The sequence below is a fragment of the Chaetura pelagica genome, unplaced genomic scaffold (assembly GCF_000747805.2).
Source record: "Chaetura pelagica isolate M959 unplaced genomic scaffold, ChaPel_1.0 scaffold37, whole genome shotgun sequence".
Classification (NCBI taxonomy): Eukaryota; Metazoa; Chordata; class Aves; order Apodiformes; family Apodidae; genus Chaetura; species Chaetura pelagica.
In genome coordinates, this window is record NW_009954567.1 from 5,335,982 (window position 1) to 5,355,208 (window position 19,227).

Consider the following 19,227-nt stretch of genomic DNA (forward strand, 5'->3'; position numbering starts at 1 on the left):
AGTGCATGTTCCATAAGGTCATGCAACTTCCCTGTGATATCTTGATTTTTTTTAATGAAAGCTCTTGCAGGCTGTTCATGTGGCACAAGACCTTCATGCTTTTTTGATTGTTTTTTGAAACATTGTCCTTTCTCCATTTAATACTGTGGAAGTTCATTATCTATGATCAACAGATATCAGTGTGATTGGAATACTGAGTTTTGTGGTACCGTGTTTCTTTATCTTTTGTGATAGAAAACAATCCAAAGAATAAAACCAAAAGGTAATAATTAAAATTCCACATCATATTTTAATGATTTTGGAAAAGTTGTTGAGCTGATACAACTTATGTAAGACTGGAGCCTTTAATTTACTTTAGGAAGAGTTAACATGAAAAATAAATGTATAATTAAGTTTTCTAATGTGAGTGCTGCATATTGAGGTGCCAGACTTGCTTCAGCTTTTGCCTCTTACTTCACTTTAGTCAGTGACTACAAGAATCTGTTGCTTCAATTAATTCTGTTAAACTTCATGCATTTGGTAAATCTGAAGTAATTACTCATATTTCTGTAATGTTGTTTTATGAACTTGTTAACAGAAAAAAAATGCGTATCTCAAAATTGTACCATTTCACTTCCTCAGCCCCTATTTTTCCCTCAATGTGTTTATTCCCTCTTCTTTGTACAGTTGGCAGTTTTTCTGAGCACTTGGATCAAATAAATGGAAGAACTGAGAGTGTGGACAGTACAGATAACTCCTCAAAGCCACACAGTGAAGTTGCATCTCACATGGCTCGTCAGCGATTAGAAAGCACGGAGAAAAAGAAAATGTCTGGGAAAGTCACAAAGTCCCTTTCTGCAAGTGCGCTGTCCCTCATGATCCCAGGAGGTAGAGATAAATCTTTTTGTTTTAAACGTTTTAATCTGTGCAAACTTCATAGTTTATGATGTAAATGCAAGATTTTTGAGAGTCCAGAATGAGTTTGGTGTCACTTTTCTGTTGGTGAGTTACAGTGGTCACATTACAGCTGAGGAACCTACTCTGGCAGGCAGAAATGAAGCTTAACGTTGACCATTATGTGTTCAACTGTGTTCATGCACAACAAGATGTGCAGGATGCTGCAGTAGAGTTGTAGCTTAAGTTTTAAGTAGCTCACTACAGTTCCAAGAATAGCTGTTTGTTATAGCTGCACGATCAGCCTTACTAGTTTTCTTCCATAGGAAAAGGTGATACGCCAGAGAAAAGTGTCAGAAAAGTAGAAATAACATGTAGACTTCCATTGGTACAACATGGGCTTACATAGAGTGCTGAAACTTTGAAGTTAGAAATATTCCTTTAAGTAACTGGAAACATAAAAAATAGTAGTGAGTGTTTCCAGATGAAGTACTGTTGTGTTGTGTGGCTTTAGCAGTAACTTCAGCAGACTGCTTTGAGCCCTCAGGCAAGTAGGAAATTGTACAGTGTTGAAGATCTGGGTCTGTCTCCTCTCTTAAACTTAACATGTCTCTGGGTTGTAAAGCACATGTGCCGTATGTGCTTGGTGAGCAAATGAAATGGTATCATGCATGTGTTTTGGATACGTTGGGTGAAGGATCCATCTGATCCCTATTACTGCAGGAATTTCTCATTCACATCATGATCTCTGCCCTTCTTCATCATGCAGTTTAAAGATCAGCATAGACTTCCTGTGCAGTATCTGTAATTCCAGCCGCTAACTACAAGGATTTTTTTAATGAGAAAAGACAAGAATATTGCGTCTCAGTTAAAGAGGATCATTTTCCCCCTGCTTGAATGGGGACATCTGGATGACAATGAAAAGAATACTTAGCACTTCTGTGATACTGTCTGTGTGTGAATTGTCATTCACACAAAGTGCATAAGAGAGATGAAGATTTATTGATTTTTACCATGAGATGGTGGCCATGCACTCAGTCTGTTCAGGACAGCACATACTTAATGACTACTTAACGACTACATTGCTTCAGTCTTTAGCAACCAGGACCGATTATATAGAGGGAATCCAACTCCCTAAGCTAGAGGACAGGGATCAGGAGCAGAGTCACTGCCCCCCAATAATCCAGGAGGATCACAGGTCTGTGATCAGCTTCACCATACAGATGTGCACAAATCTGTAGGGCCAGATGGGGTGCATTCAAGAGGGCTGAAAGAACTGTCAGGAGTGCTTACCGAGACACTTCCCATCATTTACCAGCAGTCCTGACTAACTGGAGAGGTACCAGCAGATTGGAAATCAGCCAACACAACCCCCGTATATAAGAAGGGATGGGAAGATGGTCCAGGAAATCACAGGCCTGTTAGTCTAACTTCAGTACCAGGAAAGCTGATGGAGCAGATCATCCTGAGTACCATTATGCAGCATATGCAGAACAACCAGGTGATCAGGCCCAGCCAGCATGGGTTCATGAAGGACAGGTTCTGTTTGACTAACCTGATCTCCTTCCATGACAGGGTGACCTGCTTATTGGATGAGGGAAGGGCTGCCGATGTTGTCTACCTTAACAAGGCCTTTGACAAGGTTTCCCCCAGCATTCTCCTAGAGAACCTTGGCTGCTCATGGCTTGGAAGTGCACATGCTTTGCTGGAAAAAAAACTGGTTGGGCAGCCAAGTCCAAAGAGTTGTATTGAATGGAGTTAAATCCAGTTGGTAGCTGGTCACGAGTGATGTTCCCCAGGGCTCAGTGCTGGGGCTGCTCCTGGTTAACATCTTTATTGATGACTTGGATGAGGGGATAGAGTGCACCCTCAGTAAGTTTGCAGATGACACCAAGTTGGGTGGGAGTGTCTTATCTGCTTGAGGGCAGGGAGGGATCTGGACAGGCTTGGCTGATGGGCCAAGACAAATGGCATAAGATTAAATAAGGCCAAATGTTGGGTCCTGCACTTGGGCCACAACAACCCTGGGCAATGCTACAGGCTTGAGGAGGAGTGTCTGGAGAGCTGCCCAGCAGAGAGGGACCTGGGGATGCTGACAGCTGAACATGAGCAAGCAATGTGCCCAGGTGGTAAAGAATACCAACCACCATCCTGGCCTGCATCAGGAATAATGTGACCAGCAGGACCAGGGAGGTGATCTTGTCCCTATGCTGGACCTTGATGAGGGCACACCTCAAGCACTGTTTGCAGTTTAGGGTACTGCAGCGTAAGAAGGACTTGAGGTGCTGGAGAGGGTGCAGAGAACGGCAAGAACTAAGCTGATTAGGGGTCTGGAGAACAGATTTTACGAGGAGAGGCTGAGGGAGCTGGGACTGTTCAGCCTGGAGAAGAAGAGGCTGAGGGAAGACCTCATTGCTCTCTACAACTACCTGAACGGAGGTTGTGGTGAGGTGGGTGTTGGCCTCTTCTCTCTGGTGACTAGTGATGGGCCAAGAGGAGACTGGATTAAGTTGTGCTAGGGGAGGTTCAGATTAGATATTAGGAAAATTTTCTTCACTGAAAGAGTGGTGAGGCCTTGGATCGGCTGCTTATGGAGGTGGTGGAGCACCATCTCTGGAGATGTTAAAAAAACAGGTAGATGTGCTGCTTTGAGAGGTTGTTTAGTGGTCATGGGATTGTAGAACTGGTAGTTGGACCTGATGATCTTTTCCAACCTTAATAATTCTGTGAATCTGTGAAAACTGCAGTTGAGTTGAGCTTGATACATGCCCAGGTAGTTACAGAGACAAGTAAGACTCACATTATTCATTAGTTGGTATTCTAGTAATTCTTTCGCAGCTGTCAAGTAAGAATGAATCACTAAGTTCAGAGATTATATAGACTGAGTTACTGAGCTCATACTGCAGAAAACTGCAGTTTTCTTTTAGTTCAATCTCAGCATCATTCTATAAAATCAAAACTTTGCTAACACCTACAAATGTTGCCATTATATCTATATCAACTAAGTTATTAAATGTTAGCTGTACCTAATACTGTCGAAGCCCCTTTCTGTTTCATGTTTATCCATGAGATATCAGATGGCCAGTGTTCCTGACCTGAGTCTTGTAGCTGAGAGTCACAGGACTTCTCCCACAACCGGCAGAAAGCAGAGGGTGGGGGTTCTGGGAATGTTTCAGAGCAAGAGGGTGACAGTGACAGCCACCTCGGGGCTTGGCTGTTCTGTGGATTTCAGCACTAAGCCATAATCCCAGTCTCTGGGAGCCTCTGGTGACTGGCATCCAGGGAGTAGAACCTCCACTGTCAAAACACATCTTCCCTTGAATGACGTGGCTTGGTACAGACAACAAACTTGGAGTCTTTCTGGCTGCATTCTTTTGCAGAGCTGTCACCTTTTTGCAGTCACCAAAATGTGTTTTATGCTGCTGCAATTGTGTTTACCGTTGCATGAGCATGAGCACGTAGTGATTTCAAAACAAGGAGACAGATCAAGGCCATAATTTATATTGTTGTTGCAAGAAATTTTTCTGGTCTTGTATGGTGTGGCAGAGTAAGCAGTCAGTTACTGTCCGGTGTACCAACTAGATCTTGTGGTTTAATTACAACAGTCTTAATCTATGTATAACTGAAATAAAAGGAACCAACCAACTAGTCCTTTGTTTAGCACTGTTGGATGATTAGGGGATGATTTTGAGCACAGTCACAATAACATCTGCTACCAAACTGACTTTCTTTGCTTCAGTGCTTGTTAAAAAGAGGCTGAGAATTGTTCTTTTGAAGTTAGCAGTGAAGTTTATTTCCTATATCAAGAGAAAAAGCAACCTATATCTAAGAGATTACCCCTTGCATTAAAAAATACAGTTTATGCTACAGGGAAAGATATTTAGTAGTATCTGGTTGTTGGTTAAATTCCTCAGAAGGAGACTCATTGAGGAGGAGTGTTTATGCACTGACAAAGATCTGGTTTTGACACAGGTGTCAAAAAGCTAAGCAGATACCCTAAGCAGTGTCTGTATTTGTATGTGCTCAGAATGTACTCTAATAAGCAAATTTTTTTTCTTCCAGATGTGTTTGGTGTGTCTCCTTTGGGAAGTCCTATGTCTCCTCATTCCCTATCATCTGATCCATCATCCTCCCGAGATTCATCTCCCAGCCGTGATTCATCAATTGCTGCTCCAAGTCCTCATCAACCAATAGTAATTCAGAGTTCAGGAAAAAAATATGGCTTCACCATCCGAGCAATCAGAGTTTATGTGGGCGACAGTGATATCTACACTGTGCACCATATTGTTTGGGTAAGATAATATCTTTTTTGCTTATATATAGACGCAGAAATCTGTAATGATGTATAGTTCCTTTAGATTTTTGTACCTATGGTATCAGTTTGTCAGCAGTTACTGTGTAAATCACAATGCTGTGCCAGACAGTTCTCTCAGAATGAAATTTCTGCTTGTACACAAGACAGTGTTGACTGTAAGAATGAAACATGTCACCTTTGGCAGAAGTGATACCTACATACGGTGTTGACTTTCTGCATGAGTCACTTTCACTTTTGGCAAGTTTGATAATTATGAAGAGCTGTGTCTTAAGTTCAGAGTACCATGGCTTTGAAAAACAAAGGGTTGGTGCAGCCCCTCTTGATTAAGAGGAGGATCTGGAGAACTTAAAGAGATTGTGAACAGAATTTGTTGAAATATACATAGAGTTCATTAGACTGTGCCAATTAAGGTATTCATGAAAGTCAACAGTATTTTACTAGACACAAGTAAGCTGATTTCAAGTATTGACTTTCATTTGTGTAGAAATGTGCACATAATTTGGAACTGTGAATACCTTTGAGGATTCAATAGTACAGGAAAAAGACTGTCTTGAATAAATAATGTGTTTTTCATCCTCTGTTCACGCCTGATACGAACAAAGTGGGAGACAGGCTTAAGGGAAATGCATCAGTTCTTGCATTTAATTGGTTATCAATCTCCTTAACTGTAAAATAAGTGTGTATTTTTGTAAATATATATGTATTTATTTTATAATTTCTTGTAATAACAAAATTAAATGTGGTTTAATTTGTATAGTATACATGCAAAAAATATTGGGTGTGTATAAACTAAAATGTTTTAACTACCTTAACATAATTCTGAAAAATGTATTACAAATACATTTAAAACTTTGAAGTTTTGTACAGTGCTTTGTTTTAAATATGTATTGTAGGTTTTGAAGGAGCAATGCTGCTGATGTGGTAGTGTATTACTCATTTTTCATTTATGTTTACCTCTCAGACCTATTAATCTATTGAGAACATTGATTTCTTGCCACTCATATAGTGTCACATCAGTGAAAGGAAGAGAAAAAATGATAAATTGTGGTAAAAATGAAACCTTTCAAAATACTGTGGGTTTTTTTAGCTCTGTAAGCACTGTAGGCTTTAATAGTTGCTGTATGACTTATATTTTTTCAAAAGCTTATTTTAGAATATAATAAATTATTTAAGCCACCTCTGAAATAATTTTGAATTCAGTTTGATTTGGGCCTTCATCACCTTTTTGATTTACTATTCCCTCTAATGGGTATCCTGGTGAATTTGAATCAAATGAAAACAGCCCTTAACTATATGGTGGAGTTAAGAATTTTTCTCACAATCAGGGTATTGCATGTGACCACTGCCTTAATTACATCAGTTTTTTTCAGTGTCACATGCTAAAATCTTAATTTGATTCTGAGCTTTTGCCGTGGGGAGTCAGTGGCCCCTGCTTTATTACATATATAAAAACTTCCCTGATGTACAAAGCAATGACAAGCAATGTTTTGGTGAGTTTTGGGACCTTTCCAGGCCTTGTGTAAAGGTAAAGTAGTCAATGGTGAAAGGGCTTTTATATAAGTTACTGTCTTTAAATTTTCTTGATTGCCAACTGGTTTTATAGAAAGAGTTCATTAAACAAAGCCTTCTTTTGAAAGGATGAAGGTTAAACAGAGTCCATTTTGTGCATATTTGTCTCTGATTTCCAGAATGTGGAAGAAGGAGGTGCAGCTTACCAGGCGGGTTTAAAAGCTGGAGACCTGATTACTCATATCAATGGAGAGCCAGTGCATGGTCTTGTTCATACGGAAGTCATTGAGTTGTTGTTAAAGGTAACTCCTGGACAACTGGCATGCAGAAGTGCTTGCTGTTTTCACCAAGGATTGAGTGGTTATGTTTATTTCTGTCAGAGATCGTTTATCAGATTTTGTAGTTGTTCAAGTACGAACTCCAAGCTGCTGTTGCACAGATCTGGAGAAAGGCCATTATGATTTTAGTTTCTCTACAGTAAACTGGCAGTCCTGTTGAGATAGCTTAAATACATTCAAGGCACTAACACAGAGGTGTCTCTATCTCTTAAAAAATTTGACATTTTCGATTACTTTCTTGAATTTTCTTACCTTCATCAGGTAATTCAGGGTTTTGATGATGATTCTACTCCTTGATTTATCCTTTGAAAGTGAAATCGAGGAAAAGTGGAAGGAATTGAAAATATATTCTTCTCTACTGAGCAGGAGCTTGTCTTTCATAATCTTAAGGTCCAAAATGTTTTGTCTTGTATAGAGCCATGCTTGCCCCACAGAGCTTCTCTTCTTAATGAAATTCTGATTCTGCAGTTGTACTTTTTTGAATCAAGCTATCACATTTTTCTCTTGTGGAGTGTTCTGAGGTCTGTGCTATTACAAAATTATAGATGTACTTTTCTTCAAAAACAAACAAAACCCCCCAACTTTTTAAAACTAATCGTAGTGTCTTAACTTTTCACTGTAACTCATCATGTTGCAGTTTATACGTTAATTTTTCATCGCAGACTAACATAGGTCAGAATTATTTTAGACAGTTGTGTATTTACTTCCTGTGTTGCTAATAATTCATGGTGTAACATGCAGAGCTTGCTGGTCAGTTATTAAAAAAAAATATAAAAGCCGTGTAGTAATGGGAGAATACAGAGACCTGAGGAAAGATGCAGAAGTCCTTAAGTTGTTTTTTTGTTTGTTGTTGGGGTTTTTTTTCTGTGAAAACAAAGGAAGTTCCAAGTTTTCCAATTTTGCAATAGATGTGTAAGAGAAAATTCTGTAATTTTAGATATTTGCGGGTGTGCAGTTTTTTTCTGTGTCTGATACACAAAAAGAGAAGCATGACAACCTTGCACACTGCTTGCAGGAGTAAACTTAAAATGAGAGATTGTTGTTTATCAAAATAGGCTGTGTCATAAATGTGGGCTATTGGAATTCCTTAGAAAAAAAGCTCACTGTAGTTGATAGACAGTGCTGTGCAGGAAGTGTGAATTTTTAAAACATAATATAGTTACTTCCAGTTTATTTGTTGAGTCGTCTTTTCATGCTCATGGTCCTAAAAAGCTTAACTTAATTATATTTGTTCTCTGTTTTGAACAAGATAAAATAATGGGTTTGGATTGATAAAAAAGATAAGGCTTTCTCCTCCATTTCATCATGGTTACAGTTGGTATCCTGAGACAGGAATGGCTGGTGAATGTACCACAGCACAGTGACAGCTGTACTTTGTGGGAAATTAGGATGTTTCTGTAGAGGTTTTCATCTTGAAAATTGCAGTCTTGGTCAACCCTTGTTCTCTTCTGGTATAGCTACGGTTGCTGGTATTACCCCTTGTGAAGCTGGAGTGGAGGAAGTTTAGGAAATTTGGCAGAATTGTATTATTTTCCAGTCCTTATCTGACAGAAGTTAGCCTGGTAACCTGTGCATGGGCTTCCTGCTTTCCCAGTTCTTACTCTGATGCTGGAGTTCTCTCCTGTTGCATTCATGTTTGTGGTGTACCTTCTGTTTAAGGCTAAGTTGCCTTATATTACTTATGCCTAAATGTTCCTCTTCCATTTTGGCAGAGTGGCAACAAAGTGTCAGTAACAACAACTCCTTTTGAAAACACATCCATCAAGACAGGACCTGCCAGGCGGAACAGCTACAGGAGCCGAATGGTCAGACGCAGTAAGAAAACCAAGAAGAAGGAGGGTTTGGAGAGGTGAGTTGTTGTTTTGTTCCATGGCGAATGTGTTTCCATGTGTGTGTGTGTGTGTACATAACAATTAATTTAAAATCTGAAGTAAATACATCTCTCTCTCTTGTCTTCTGCATCTTTTTCCTTCTTCTGTGAGACCCTGTGCTTGTAACAGGTCCTTCCAATCCTGTTTTGCCTAAACTAGATCTGTTAAAACAACCCAAAAAATTTTGCATGTTGTGCACAGAGATACAAGGAACAAAGTGAATAACTGACGTTGCTGCTTCATTTAGTTTAAGTGTACTGTTTTGTACTTGTTTAATCTTACTAGGGCTAAGTTTATGGGAATTTACAGTTTGATGATACATGTTTTATCTAAACACATTGCTAGTTCTTTGTGGATATATCTTCAGTTTTAGTGGACTCTTTAATTATAAAAACGAGGATTTATGCTCATAAGGAGTTAACCCTTCTTCTGGAGTACAGCGAGTAAATTTTAGTACTAATAGATTGTTACCATATCTATTCTACCTATTAGAAAATCCATATATTTTCTAAAATTAACTCTCTGCAGTGTGGTTTGCTTTCACATAAACATAGATTTAATATTTGCATTCCTAAGGATAAAAGGAGAGGAAAGCAAAGTCAGATTGCAAGAGTTTTGCCTCTGTTAATATCTTCTACGCATCATAATTTCTGATTAATTCTGTTTTTCTCACACTAGGAGAAGATCGCTCTTTAAAAAGCTGGCCAAGCAACCTTCTCCTCTTCTTCACACCAGCAGAAGTTTCTCCTGCCTGAATCGATCACTCTCCTCAGGGGAGAGCTTGCCTGGATCTCCAACCCACAGCTTATCTCCTAGATCACCTACCCCAAGCTACCGGTCTACTCCTGAGTTTCCATCTGGTGAGTCTGAAGGAGTGGAGGGTGGGGTAAAAGGACTTGGAAGTTATTCTTCTACTTGTGAGTCTCCCAGATCTGTTAACACTCTGCTAGGAGCAGACAGCTCTGACAAGCATGATCGTTGAACAGCTAGTTTCTGTCTGGAAGAAGAAAAAAGACTGCTAATGCAAAACCAAATGTGTTTTCATGATAAAGAAGCACCTAAAAGGGAACTGTCTGCTGGGTTTGTCACAGAGCTTAAATCCAAGTCTAGAGGCTGTAAGTTGAGTAATAAGCAGTCCACGTTTGGAGTAAAAGGTAGAATCTACTGTTGGCTGATAGAAGAATGAGGAGAAAGTTGCTACATAATGGAACTAGTATGGGAACTCATAAGGCAGATTTATTGCTGAAAAGATTGACTGGATGCTGAAATGTGCATCTTTCTGGCTCCTAAAAATCTGTTCTTTTTTCTCGTTTGACTTGTGTCATGATTTTAGTGTGTACTAAAAGTGACTCCTGTTTTACAGTCCCTTGGCAAAGGTAAATTATTTGGAAAGCCTTTGTCTTTGCTTTGAAGTGGCAGAACGCATTAGGTCTTCTGTTTAAATAGAAGGAAGTGATAAATTAGAGTATGAATGAAAAAAGGGGGACAGGGAGAAATAGCAATGTAATTGGAATTATGAGGGGTTTACAGCCCAGTCACTCAAAATCTTCAAAATTTTGAAACGTGGAAGAAGATGGCACATAGGCCCTTTGGACTGGTGAAAGTTCTGTGTCTCACTTAAGATTTAGACAAGATTCAAAAAACCTTGTTAAATTTACGTTTGTTCGGTTTGCTTGTTTGTTCTTTTTGTAGGTACTAACTCATCACAGAGTAGCTCCCCTAGTTCAAGTGCTCCCAATTCTCCAGCTGGCTCAGGACACGTAAGACCCAGTACTCTTCATGGCTTGGGTCCAAAGCTTGGTGGGCAAAGATACAGATCAGGAAGACGCAAATCAGCTGGCAGCATTCCTCTCTCTCCTCTTGCACGGACCCCTTCTCCAACACCCCAGCCAACATCCCCTCAGCGTTCTCCATCACCACTGCTGGGACATTCAATTGGAAATACAAAAATAGCTCAGTCTTTTCCTAGCAAAATGCACTCCCCTCCAACTATTGTAAGGCATATTGTTAGACCAAAGAGTGCAGAGCCACCAAGATCTCCACTGTTAAAGAGAGTCCAGTCTGAAGAGAAACTTGCACCCTCTTATGGCAGTGATAAGAAACATTTATGTTCACGAAAACACAGTCTGGAAGTGACCCAGGAAGAAGCGAATAGAGAATTGTCCCAAAGGGAAGTAACTCTTCAGAGCTTGGAGGAGAATGTATGTGATGTGCCATCACTCACACGAGTCAGGCCTGCAGAGCAGGGCTGCTTAAAACGACCTATAAGCCGAAAATTAGGTAGGCAAGAATCCATTGATGAGCTGGACAGAGACAAACTGAAGGTCAAGATAGTTATGAAAAAGCAAGATTTTGCTGAAAAAGCGAATGCTGCTATACATGAACCTAGCAGTGAACCAGAAAATCCCAATACCTTAAGATTGGAAGAAAGAGACAAAAAAGCATTTCAGAAAGTTATAGAAAGATTGAATCAGTTTGAAACAAAAACTGTTTCTTTGGAGACTCAGTCAGCTAGTGGCATACTTAAGGACACTCTTCAAAAGAGTACAAACTTGAGATTAAATGATGGTGTTACTTTAGATGCACCGCTGTTTTCTCATGGGCCTCTACCTAATGAGCCCAGTCATACTTCTTATGACTTCAAAATAATTTCCCCACCATGTACACTACAAGATGTGCTGCCTCAGTCCACTGATAGGACACTGAATGGAAAGGGAGAAAACATGGATAAAAATGTACCAACAAAAGAATTTGTCAAATTTGAAAGATTAGACGGCAAACTTGCAAATATTGATTATCTTAGAAAGAAAATGTCCATTGAAGAAAAAGATGACATTGTCTGTCCAGTGCTAAAACCCAAATTGACATCAAATGTTCATGAATGCCTTCAACTTAATACAGGTAGGCCCATGAACATACAGCAGGAGCCCACTGCTGTAGCTGATGGAAGAGCATATATCAACAGTGCACATGCTGCTCCAGTCAGCCCAGTTTCTTTTGTACCTCTCAAGACCTTGAATGGCCGAGCAGACATGAGTGTGGAAAAATCAGCCCTTATTTCCACTGAGACTCCTGTCAGAAAAAGTCCATCAGAATATAAACTTGACGGAAGGTCTGTTTCCTGTTTGAAGCCAATAGAAGGCACGCTAGACATTGCCTTACTTTCTGGGCCACAAGCTTCAAAGACTGAACTGTCGTTGTGCGTGCTGCCAGAAGGACAGAGCACCAGCAGTGATGGGGCATCTTCTAAACTCCCAGCACCACAAGGGAGTGGTGGGAAGGCAGAACTGGCCTGTCAGAAAGAGCAGTTGTTAAGCTCTTCAAAATCTGGCAAAATCACTGTATTAGAGGCTCAAGCTCTGCAAACAAGCAAGAGTTCTCCAAGCTCACCAGTCATCCCTGTGGTTGCAGAAGAAGTGACAGAGAAAAAGGTTTCTAATCCAGCTACCAAAGGCAATATTTGTGTTACTGAAGCTGTTCAAAAGGAAGACACCTCCCCTTACAAACAGAAGGACAATTCAGTGGAGGCAAAGTCTTGTGTTACTCAGAGTGTTAAAACTACTCAAGCATACCCAAAACTTTCCACTGTCCAAAGCACTCCTGAAAAATCTTTAGGAAAAGAAAAACAAGTACAAAAGGAGTTGCCTGCCAAAGAGCCAGTAACACAGAGAAGTTGCGAGCCTATCCCTGCAAAGGTGGAGCTGATCAGGGAGTCATCTCCGAAGGTCTCAGATGTCCTGGTAACAAGCTACTCCAAAAGCAATGAAAAAAATGCTGATTTTGCTGTTCCACCTCAAATGCAAGGAAAAATGCAGGCAGCTGGCCCCAAAGCACAACCTAAGGAGAGCAGAGAATCACTGAAGCAGCTAGGCAAAGATGACAGTAATGTTGCTACTAGTTTTATGCAAAAGGACATAACCAAGCAGAAAGTTTTCAGCGAGTCTAAGACAGTTACCACAGAGTCGAAGAGTGAAGGTCTTCCATTCAAACGGCCAATGCAACCATCCATAGATTGTTATCCTAAAAATGAGAACTCTGCACTGCCTTCCTCTGTGCAGAAGGAAAATGCTAAAGATTTAGGAAAGAAAGATCAGAAACAGTTCACTGATATAAAGCTTCAGACTACTGAGAGACAGCAGTCCAGCCAAGTTTCTCGGCAGCAACTTAGTGCTTCAGGCTCCTCTGCTGTGAGAGATATCTTAAGCAAAACCTGTGCTGTAGATGTTCACTCAGGTGTTCAAGAACATGTGAAGCCTGCTGCCCCCTATGTAGAAAGCAGCAGTAACAAACAAAGGCAAGTCTCTGATTTGAGTACGTCTAAGTCTAAGTATTTGGATAAACAGACATTGTCACAAAAACCATGCACTCCAGCTGTGAAAGAAAAAGAAACTATTAATCAGCTATCTACCAGCTCCCGGAAAGATGGGAAACATGCCAGTAAAAATGTATTAGATCCCTTTTCTTCTGCTTCAGGCTCTTTGAAAAAAACGCACACTGAACAGGTGCAGGCTGAAAGGCCTGTGAGTTTGGAGCATGGCTCAGTAACCACCATCCAAATGAGCAGCATCACTTCTGATACCAAACTCAAATCCTCCACTGTAGGCCCAGTACTGGCAGGCCCAGAGAATTCCAAGCAGCTTCAGAGGCAAGAACCAGCAGGCCTGGGGGAGTCTGCTAATCAAAAACAACTTCACCTCAGTGAAAAACAAACTATGTCTCCAAAGTTTTCCACTGTGAAAGACTGTCTCTTGCTAAGCAAACAGGCAGACAGAAGTCCTAATAACGAGATGACCTCTGCAGACAAGAGACCCGAAGGAAAAATCTGCACTGACGCACTTTATGTTCAGCTTGACAGTGGAAAAGTAGAGCCTACCCTTTGCCTTGCAAGCTGCGATGCCAGAGGGAAAGGAGCAGAAAAATCGACCACAAGTAGCAAAAGCTCTCAAGATTCAAAAGGGAAAGGACAAGTTATTCAAAAACAGCCAGAGGATGCAAACAAGCAGATTGCAATAAAACAATTGTCGGCTGCCGGTGGGCAGAGTTCTTCTGTGGCTGCAACACCAGGAAAGCCGTTGACTTGTTCAGCCAGTATCTCTGAATGTAGACAAGAAGTATCTGGTTTGTCTTCATTGAAGAGTGATGCATCTGCAGCAAAGGTTAAAGCAGGCTCACCTGAGCTTCCTGCAACCTGCAAGGAACTAAATAAGAAAACCACCTCTTCCGCAGGGAGCACTAAGGCAGAAATGACTACGAGTGTTTCACTGATGGCCTTGCACAGTACTGCTGTTGTGGTAGAAGCCCATTACCCTGCTTCAAACCTTGGTGGGAAACCTGGAAGTCAAGAAAAGTCTTTTTTTAACACTGTGGATGCAAAGGGAAAAGATGCCATTCAGGCTCAGCAGTCTGCTTCAAGAAAACAGAATGTAGGCAAAGATCTGTCCAGGTCAGCAATCACACCAGACCGCCCTAACGCGCTTTTTGATGACAAAGACTCAGTGCGGCAGCGGCGGGGAAAGGAAGCTTCACGGAGCAGCCCTCACAAAAAATCCAGTTAACTCCAAGACCTGGCAGGTCTGAATTCAAGACTGGTTGAAACAATATCATTATATTTGACTGCCTTTAAACCAGCACTGTGTCATGTCTTTGTGCAGCAAATCTTTCATGTCACTGAAGAGAGAACAAGGGGATATATAAAGAGAGGACTTTATTTCAAAATGCCTTTCCAATTGTAACCGGTAAAACTGTTACCATATAGTATTTGTACAAAAATACCTTTACAGCTGAAAGCTGTTGAAGAAAATATTTCCTCTGTAAATACCTAGCAATGTGTTTGGGGTTTGAATGTAGCATATATACTTTGCTGCTGATTGCATTGTTTACTCTTCCCTTTTTTAAGATCGTTGCTTTGCCACTTATTGCCATACTCCAGTATGAAACAGAATTGTTAAAACTCAGACCTGGAACAAGCATTGGTCTGACTGGAAAACAAAAACAGGCCACATTTTTACTTACTAAAATTCTAGCTAGAAGTTAAAAAAATACTAGTACAGAATAAACACAGTGACTTATTGTGAGTTTTTACATGTATTTTTAATAATCCAGTTTTGATAGTACTGTACCTGACTGACTGCTTCGCCAGATCTGTCACAAGACCTAATTGCATCTCCCTACCACATGAAGTCTGTCTCTTAGAGTAAGTGTTGTTAAAGCTGCAGCAGGACCACTTGGTTATCAGGGTGTCCCAGCAAGAGTCATGTTCTCTGGTGAAATGGTGGTTCTTGTCTTGTCTATTGGAAGTGCGTTCTGTGACCTTCACCTCAGACAAGGCTGAGACTCAAGCACGTATCATGTGCTTAGTTTTTGCTGCAATCCTCTCTTGAGTTCCTTGAGCTTTTCTAAGTTCAGGTCCTTACAGAGTGAGGCACAGGTATAAGCACATGACTTGCAGTACTAATATGTTCATCCCCTTTTTTTAATGTATTTAGAGAATACGTATTATGGCATATAGGTCTGCATAATTAGCTTCATACAGTTGTAGCTTTTTTCTGTTTTATGACAAGCAAGGTAAAAAGGAAAAAAAAACAGTTTCAGTATCATATCTTCAAAAAAGTTCAGGACATCAATACATTTTAATACATAGCTGGGGCCTTATGTTGTAGACTTAACTTGCTGTTTTTAGCAAGTAATTCCAGGTTTCACATTCATGTTTAAATGCATTGAGTAGCTCCATACATTTCACAACATAACCTTTTTATTTGTATGCAAAAAAAGCAAATACTGTAATTATAAAAGAAGCATTTTGTAACAAAGGAACCTGTTGGAGCTATTTGGTGCTAGAATGTGACTGTATTTTTACTTTTGCTAAGCCTTATTTAAATTTTGTATACTGTGGAACATGTAGACATTGCTCATTTTAGCATGGATAGTTAGTGTAGGTATTTAGTTTGAAGGATGAAAGGTAAACTTTGAAATATGTACAGAAGCACTACAAAATACTCTTGCAGATACATGTTTTTTAACGATGGGGATAAACAGAATGGTAGTTTGGCTTATTTTTGTTATATGTACCCACAGTAGAGCTAGGCTCCTGCCTGTTTCATCAGGGCTTACAGATTGTCTTTCTGTCTCAAAAGCTAGAAAGTTTTTCATAAAAGCACAGTTTAATCTTCACTTGGAAGATTGTATGGGAACTGATAGTGTGCAGAATTTACTTCCCTCTGGTGAAATCTTTATCATACTGATTAGTTGAGTTGGATTACCACAAACATGCCATGGAAAGATAATACCACAAACAAGTCCTTCAGATTTTTCATATGGCTCTAGAACATCCATACTTGCCTTCAGTATGTTCACAGAGGAGCTCATGAGCAACGGATAATATTTTGGGGCAGTTTTAAAGGTGGAATGGTCTCGACATTTACAGTTCATCTGTGCTTTGGCAGTTAATACGAATGAATGCTAATGCACTTCGAAACAACATTTCTGTCTGGGAGGTGTTTCCTAGTTTACAGTCTTCTGCATTTTTTTCAACTATCCTCTTGTTTCCATTAAAGCATACCTAGCTATTTGTTTACAGTATACCTTTAAGTATATTTTGTATAGTTTATTATCACTTCTGACAAGTAAGTTCTTCGCATTTTGGAAGTGTAACAGATCTTAAGCTTGTGTTTATGTAGTACCTGTTTGTTGGTGTTAACCTTATCAGTAAGCTGTTAGAAATCCTCCTGCCTGTGTTCTACTTGTTCAGTCTTTATGTGATTGTAGATCTGATGTGTTCTTTTGTAGACCTCCTGCTGTAGATGCCTCAGCTTACAAAGAAAAAAAAAAATTGTTAGGGTTTGTGCAATAAAGTGTTTGCAGTCTTATTTTCTCTAAGAAACTCCTTATGGATGTCATAATTGTTGTATATTGAACACGATTATTTATACTTATGCAGTTGCATAACATTGAAATAAAAATCCAGCATGAAACATTGTTGTGTTAGCATTTTTTCTTGAGCTGCTTCAAGGAGCTGCCTTTTCACCTGTCCTGTTCAGAGTAAAGTCGTCTTCCAAAAATTGACTTTTATCTTACAGATGGTGTCTTTTTTAAGCCCAGTTGGGGAAGGAAGAACTTGGTTCTTAGATTATGTTTGTCAAATTAAAGTTTAATACTACAAGTCTCTGAAATGTGACTTGTTACTTGCTCAAGTTTTGGAGTTTTCTGTGCACCATGACTTCAGTGACAGCTAGGATGGTGGTGAGTTCAATCCTACTAGGCACCATTCACCTCAGGCCCTTGTTCTCTCTCTGTGCTGGATCCCCAGCTGTATTTGAAAAAGTAAGAGATAAAAGGCGTGACTGGAAACCAAAGATTGCAGCAAATCAAAGCCTGAATGGGTAAGCAAAGTCTATGAAGAAAAATACATCTGCATCTTCTTTATAACCTAGATAAGTAATCCTAGAAGATTGAATTTTTTGCCTTAAATAAGTTTTAATATATATATAATCTGAACATGAGTATATTATAGCCGTATATAAATTTTCCTTCAGTATAATTAGTGCCAGTCTCTAGGATTTGTATATCCTGAAACCTACAGTGTATACTGTCAGCACTGTTGTTTGCACAGGGTCCTATGAATGGTATTTTGCAGGCAAATAAAGCAGAGATGACACTAAAGTAAATTAAGGAGTAAAGAATTAAAACAGATTAAGATAAGGTCATTTAAACTAATTTTGTAGAGGGAAAAAGATTGGTTGGAGGAAAGGCAACACTCAATACTATGTGCAAATATATTTTGCATAGGAATATATTAATAATTTAGCCTTTTCAGCTGTTGTTGAGCTTTTACCAACAGGTCTATGCATGGGCCTACGCCATGACACTGGGTAGGGTTTCAGAAACTCTTGGTGATTAAATACTTTGTTCTCTCCAAAGAGGCATTTCAGAAAGCCTTAGCCCAGCATGCAGTTTTCCCCTCAAGTCGCTTAGATTTGTGGATCTTTCACAGTTACTACCAGATACTTGCTGTGTTATTTTTTTTATTGCGCCTATCTCAAGCTATGGATTGTGTCGTGATCCCTTTTAACTTTACTATTTGTCTGTCACTTTCCTGAACACGTGAATGTAGGAGGGAAACAGTGGAAGAAACATGTCTCCCTTGGATTGTGCACACGCTTTCATTCATTCTGGATTGTCGGATAACACAGTTATTTGAAATTGCTCATTTAACCAGTGTTACGGTTTGGGCCCAAAACGACAAAGCAGCAGCCACGTGACCGGTCACTGAGTTTCCACACACCCTTTCCCTCCCCCAGGCACACACACTCTGGGATGGGGAGGACAAAGGCCAACTGGAAGCTGATGGGTCAAGACAAAGGACAAGGAGGGCTCTTCACCGATTAAGGTCCCGGGCAAAACAGACTCAACTTGGGGAAAGAATAATAATTTAATTTCACACTAATCAAACACAGCCAGGACACAGACAACACACAGAACAGGGCTTGCATATGTTACCCCACTCCTCCCTTCTTCCTGGGCCCAAATCACTTTGTTCCTGGTTTCTCTCCCTCCTTCCCCCCAGCGGCACAGGGGGACAGGGGATGGGGTTTAGAGTCAGTTCACAGGCTGGTGGTTCCTGCTGCTCCTTCCTCCTTGGGAAAAGGATTCCTTACAGTCCTCCCCTGCTTCCCCATGGGGTCCCTCCCATGGGGCAAACAGGAGATGTGCCTGAGGGCTGGAGGAAAGCCAGTGTCACTCCAGTCTTCAAAAAGGGCAACAAGGAAGATCCATGGAATTGCAGACCAGTCAGTCTTGCCTCCATCCCTGGAAAGGTGATGAAGCAGCTCATTCTGGAGGCTGTCTCGAACTACATGGGAAAAAAGGTTTATCAGGAAGCCAACATGGAACTTACTAAGGGAAAATCTTGTTTTACTAACCTGATAGCCTTCTGTGAAGGCATGACCATATGGGTAGGTGAAGGGAGAGCAGTGCATGTCATATACCTTGACTTCAGTAAGGCTTTCGATGCTGCCTCCTGTAACATCCTCATAGGAAAACTCAAGAAATGTGGGATAGATGATTGGACTGTGAGGTGGATCGAAAACAGGCTCAACAACAGAGTTCAAAGGATTGTGTTCAGTGGTAGAAATTCAAGTTGGAGGCCTGTGGGCCTCCCCAGGGATCAGTACTGGGCCCAGTTTTGTTCAATATTTTCATCAGTGACCTAGATGAAGGGACAGAGTGTATCCTCAGCAAGTTCATGGATGATACCAAACTGGGAGGAGTGGCTGACACACCAGAGGGCTGTGCTGCCATCCAGCGTGACCTGGACAGGCTGGAG

The 19,227-nt window shown here is 40.4% G+C and overlaps 1 protein-coding gene across 1 annotated transcript in view; it reads left to right on the forward strand.

The window, feature by feature from the left end:
• Window positions 1-14,461, forward strand: part of MAST4 (microtubule associated serine/threonine kinase family member 4) — a 110,607-nt gene extending 96,146 nt beyond the window's left edge. Inside the window, exons 21-26 of the mRNA XM_010005413.1 lie at window positions 667-867; window positions 4,936-5,165; window positions 6,877-6,999; window positions 8,748-8,884; window positions 9,585-9,766; window positions 10,599-14,461. Of these exons, the coding sequence (XP_010003715.1) occupies window positions 667-867; window positions 4,936-5,165; window positions 6,877-6,999; window positions 8,748-8,884; window positions 9,585-9,766; window positions 10,599-14,461 (4,736 nt within the window). The remainder of the gene's footprint in view (window positions 1-666; window positions 868-4,935; window positions 5,166-6,876; window positions 7,000-8,747; window positions 8,885-9,584; window positions 9,767-10,598) is intronic.
• The last annotated feature ends 4,766 nt before the right edge of the window (window positions 14,462-19,227 follow it).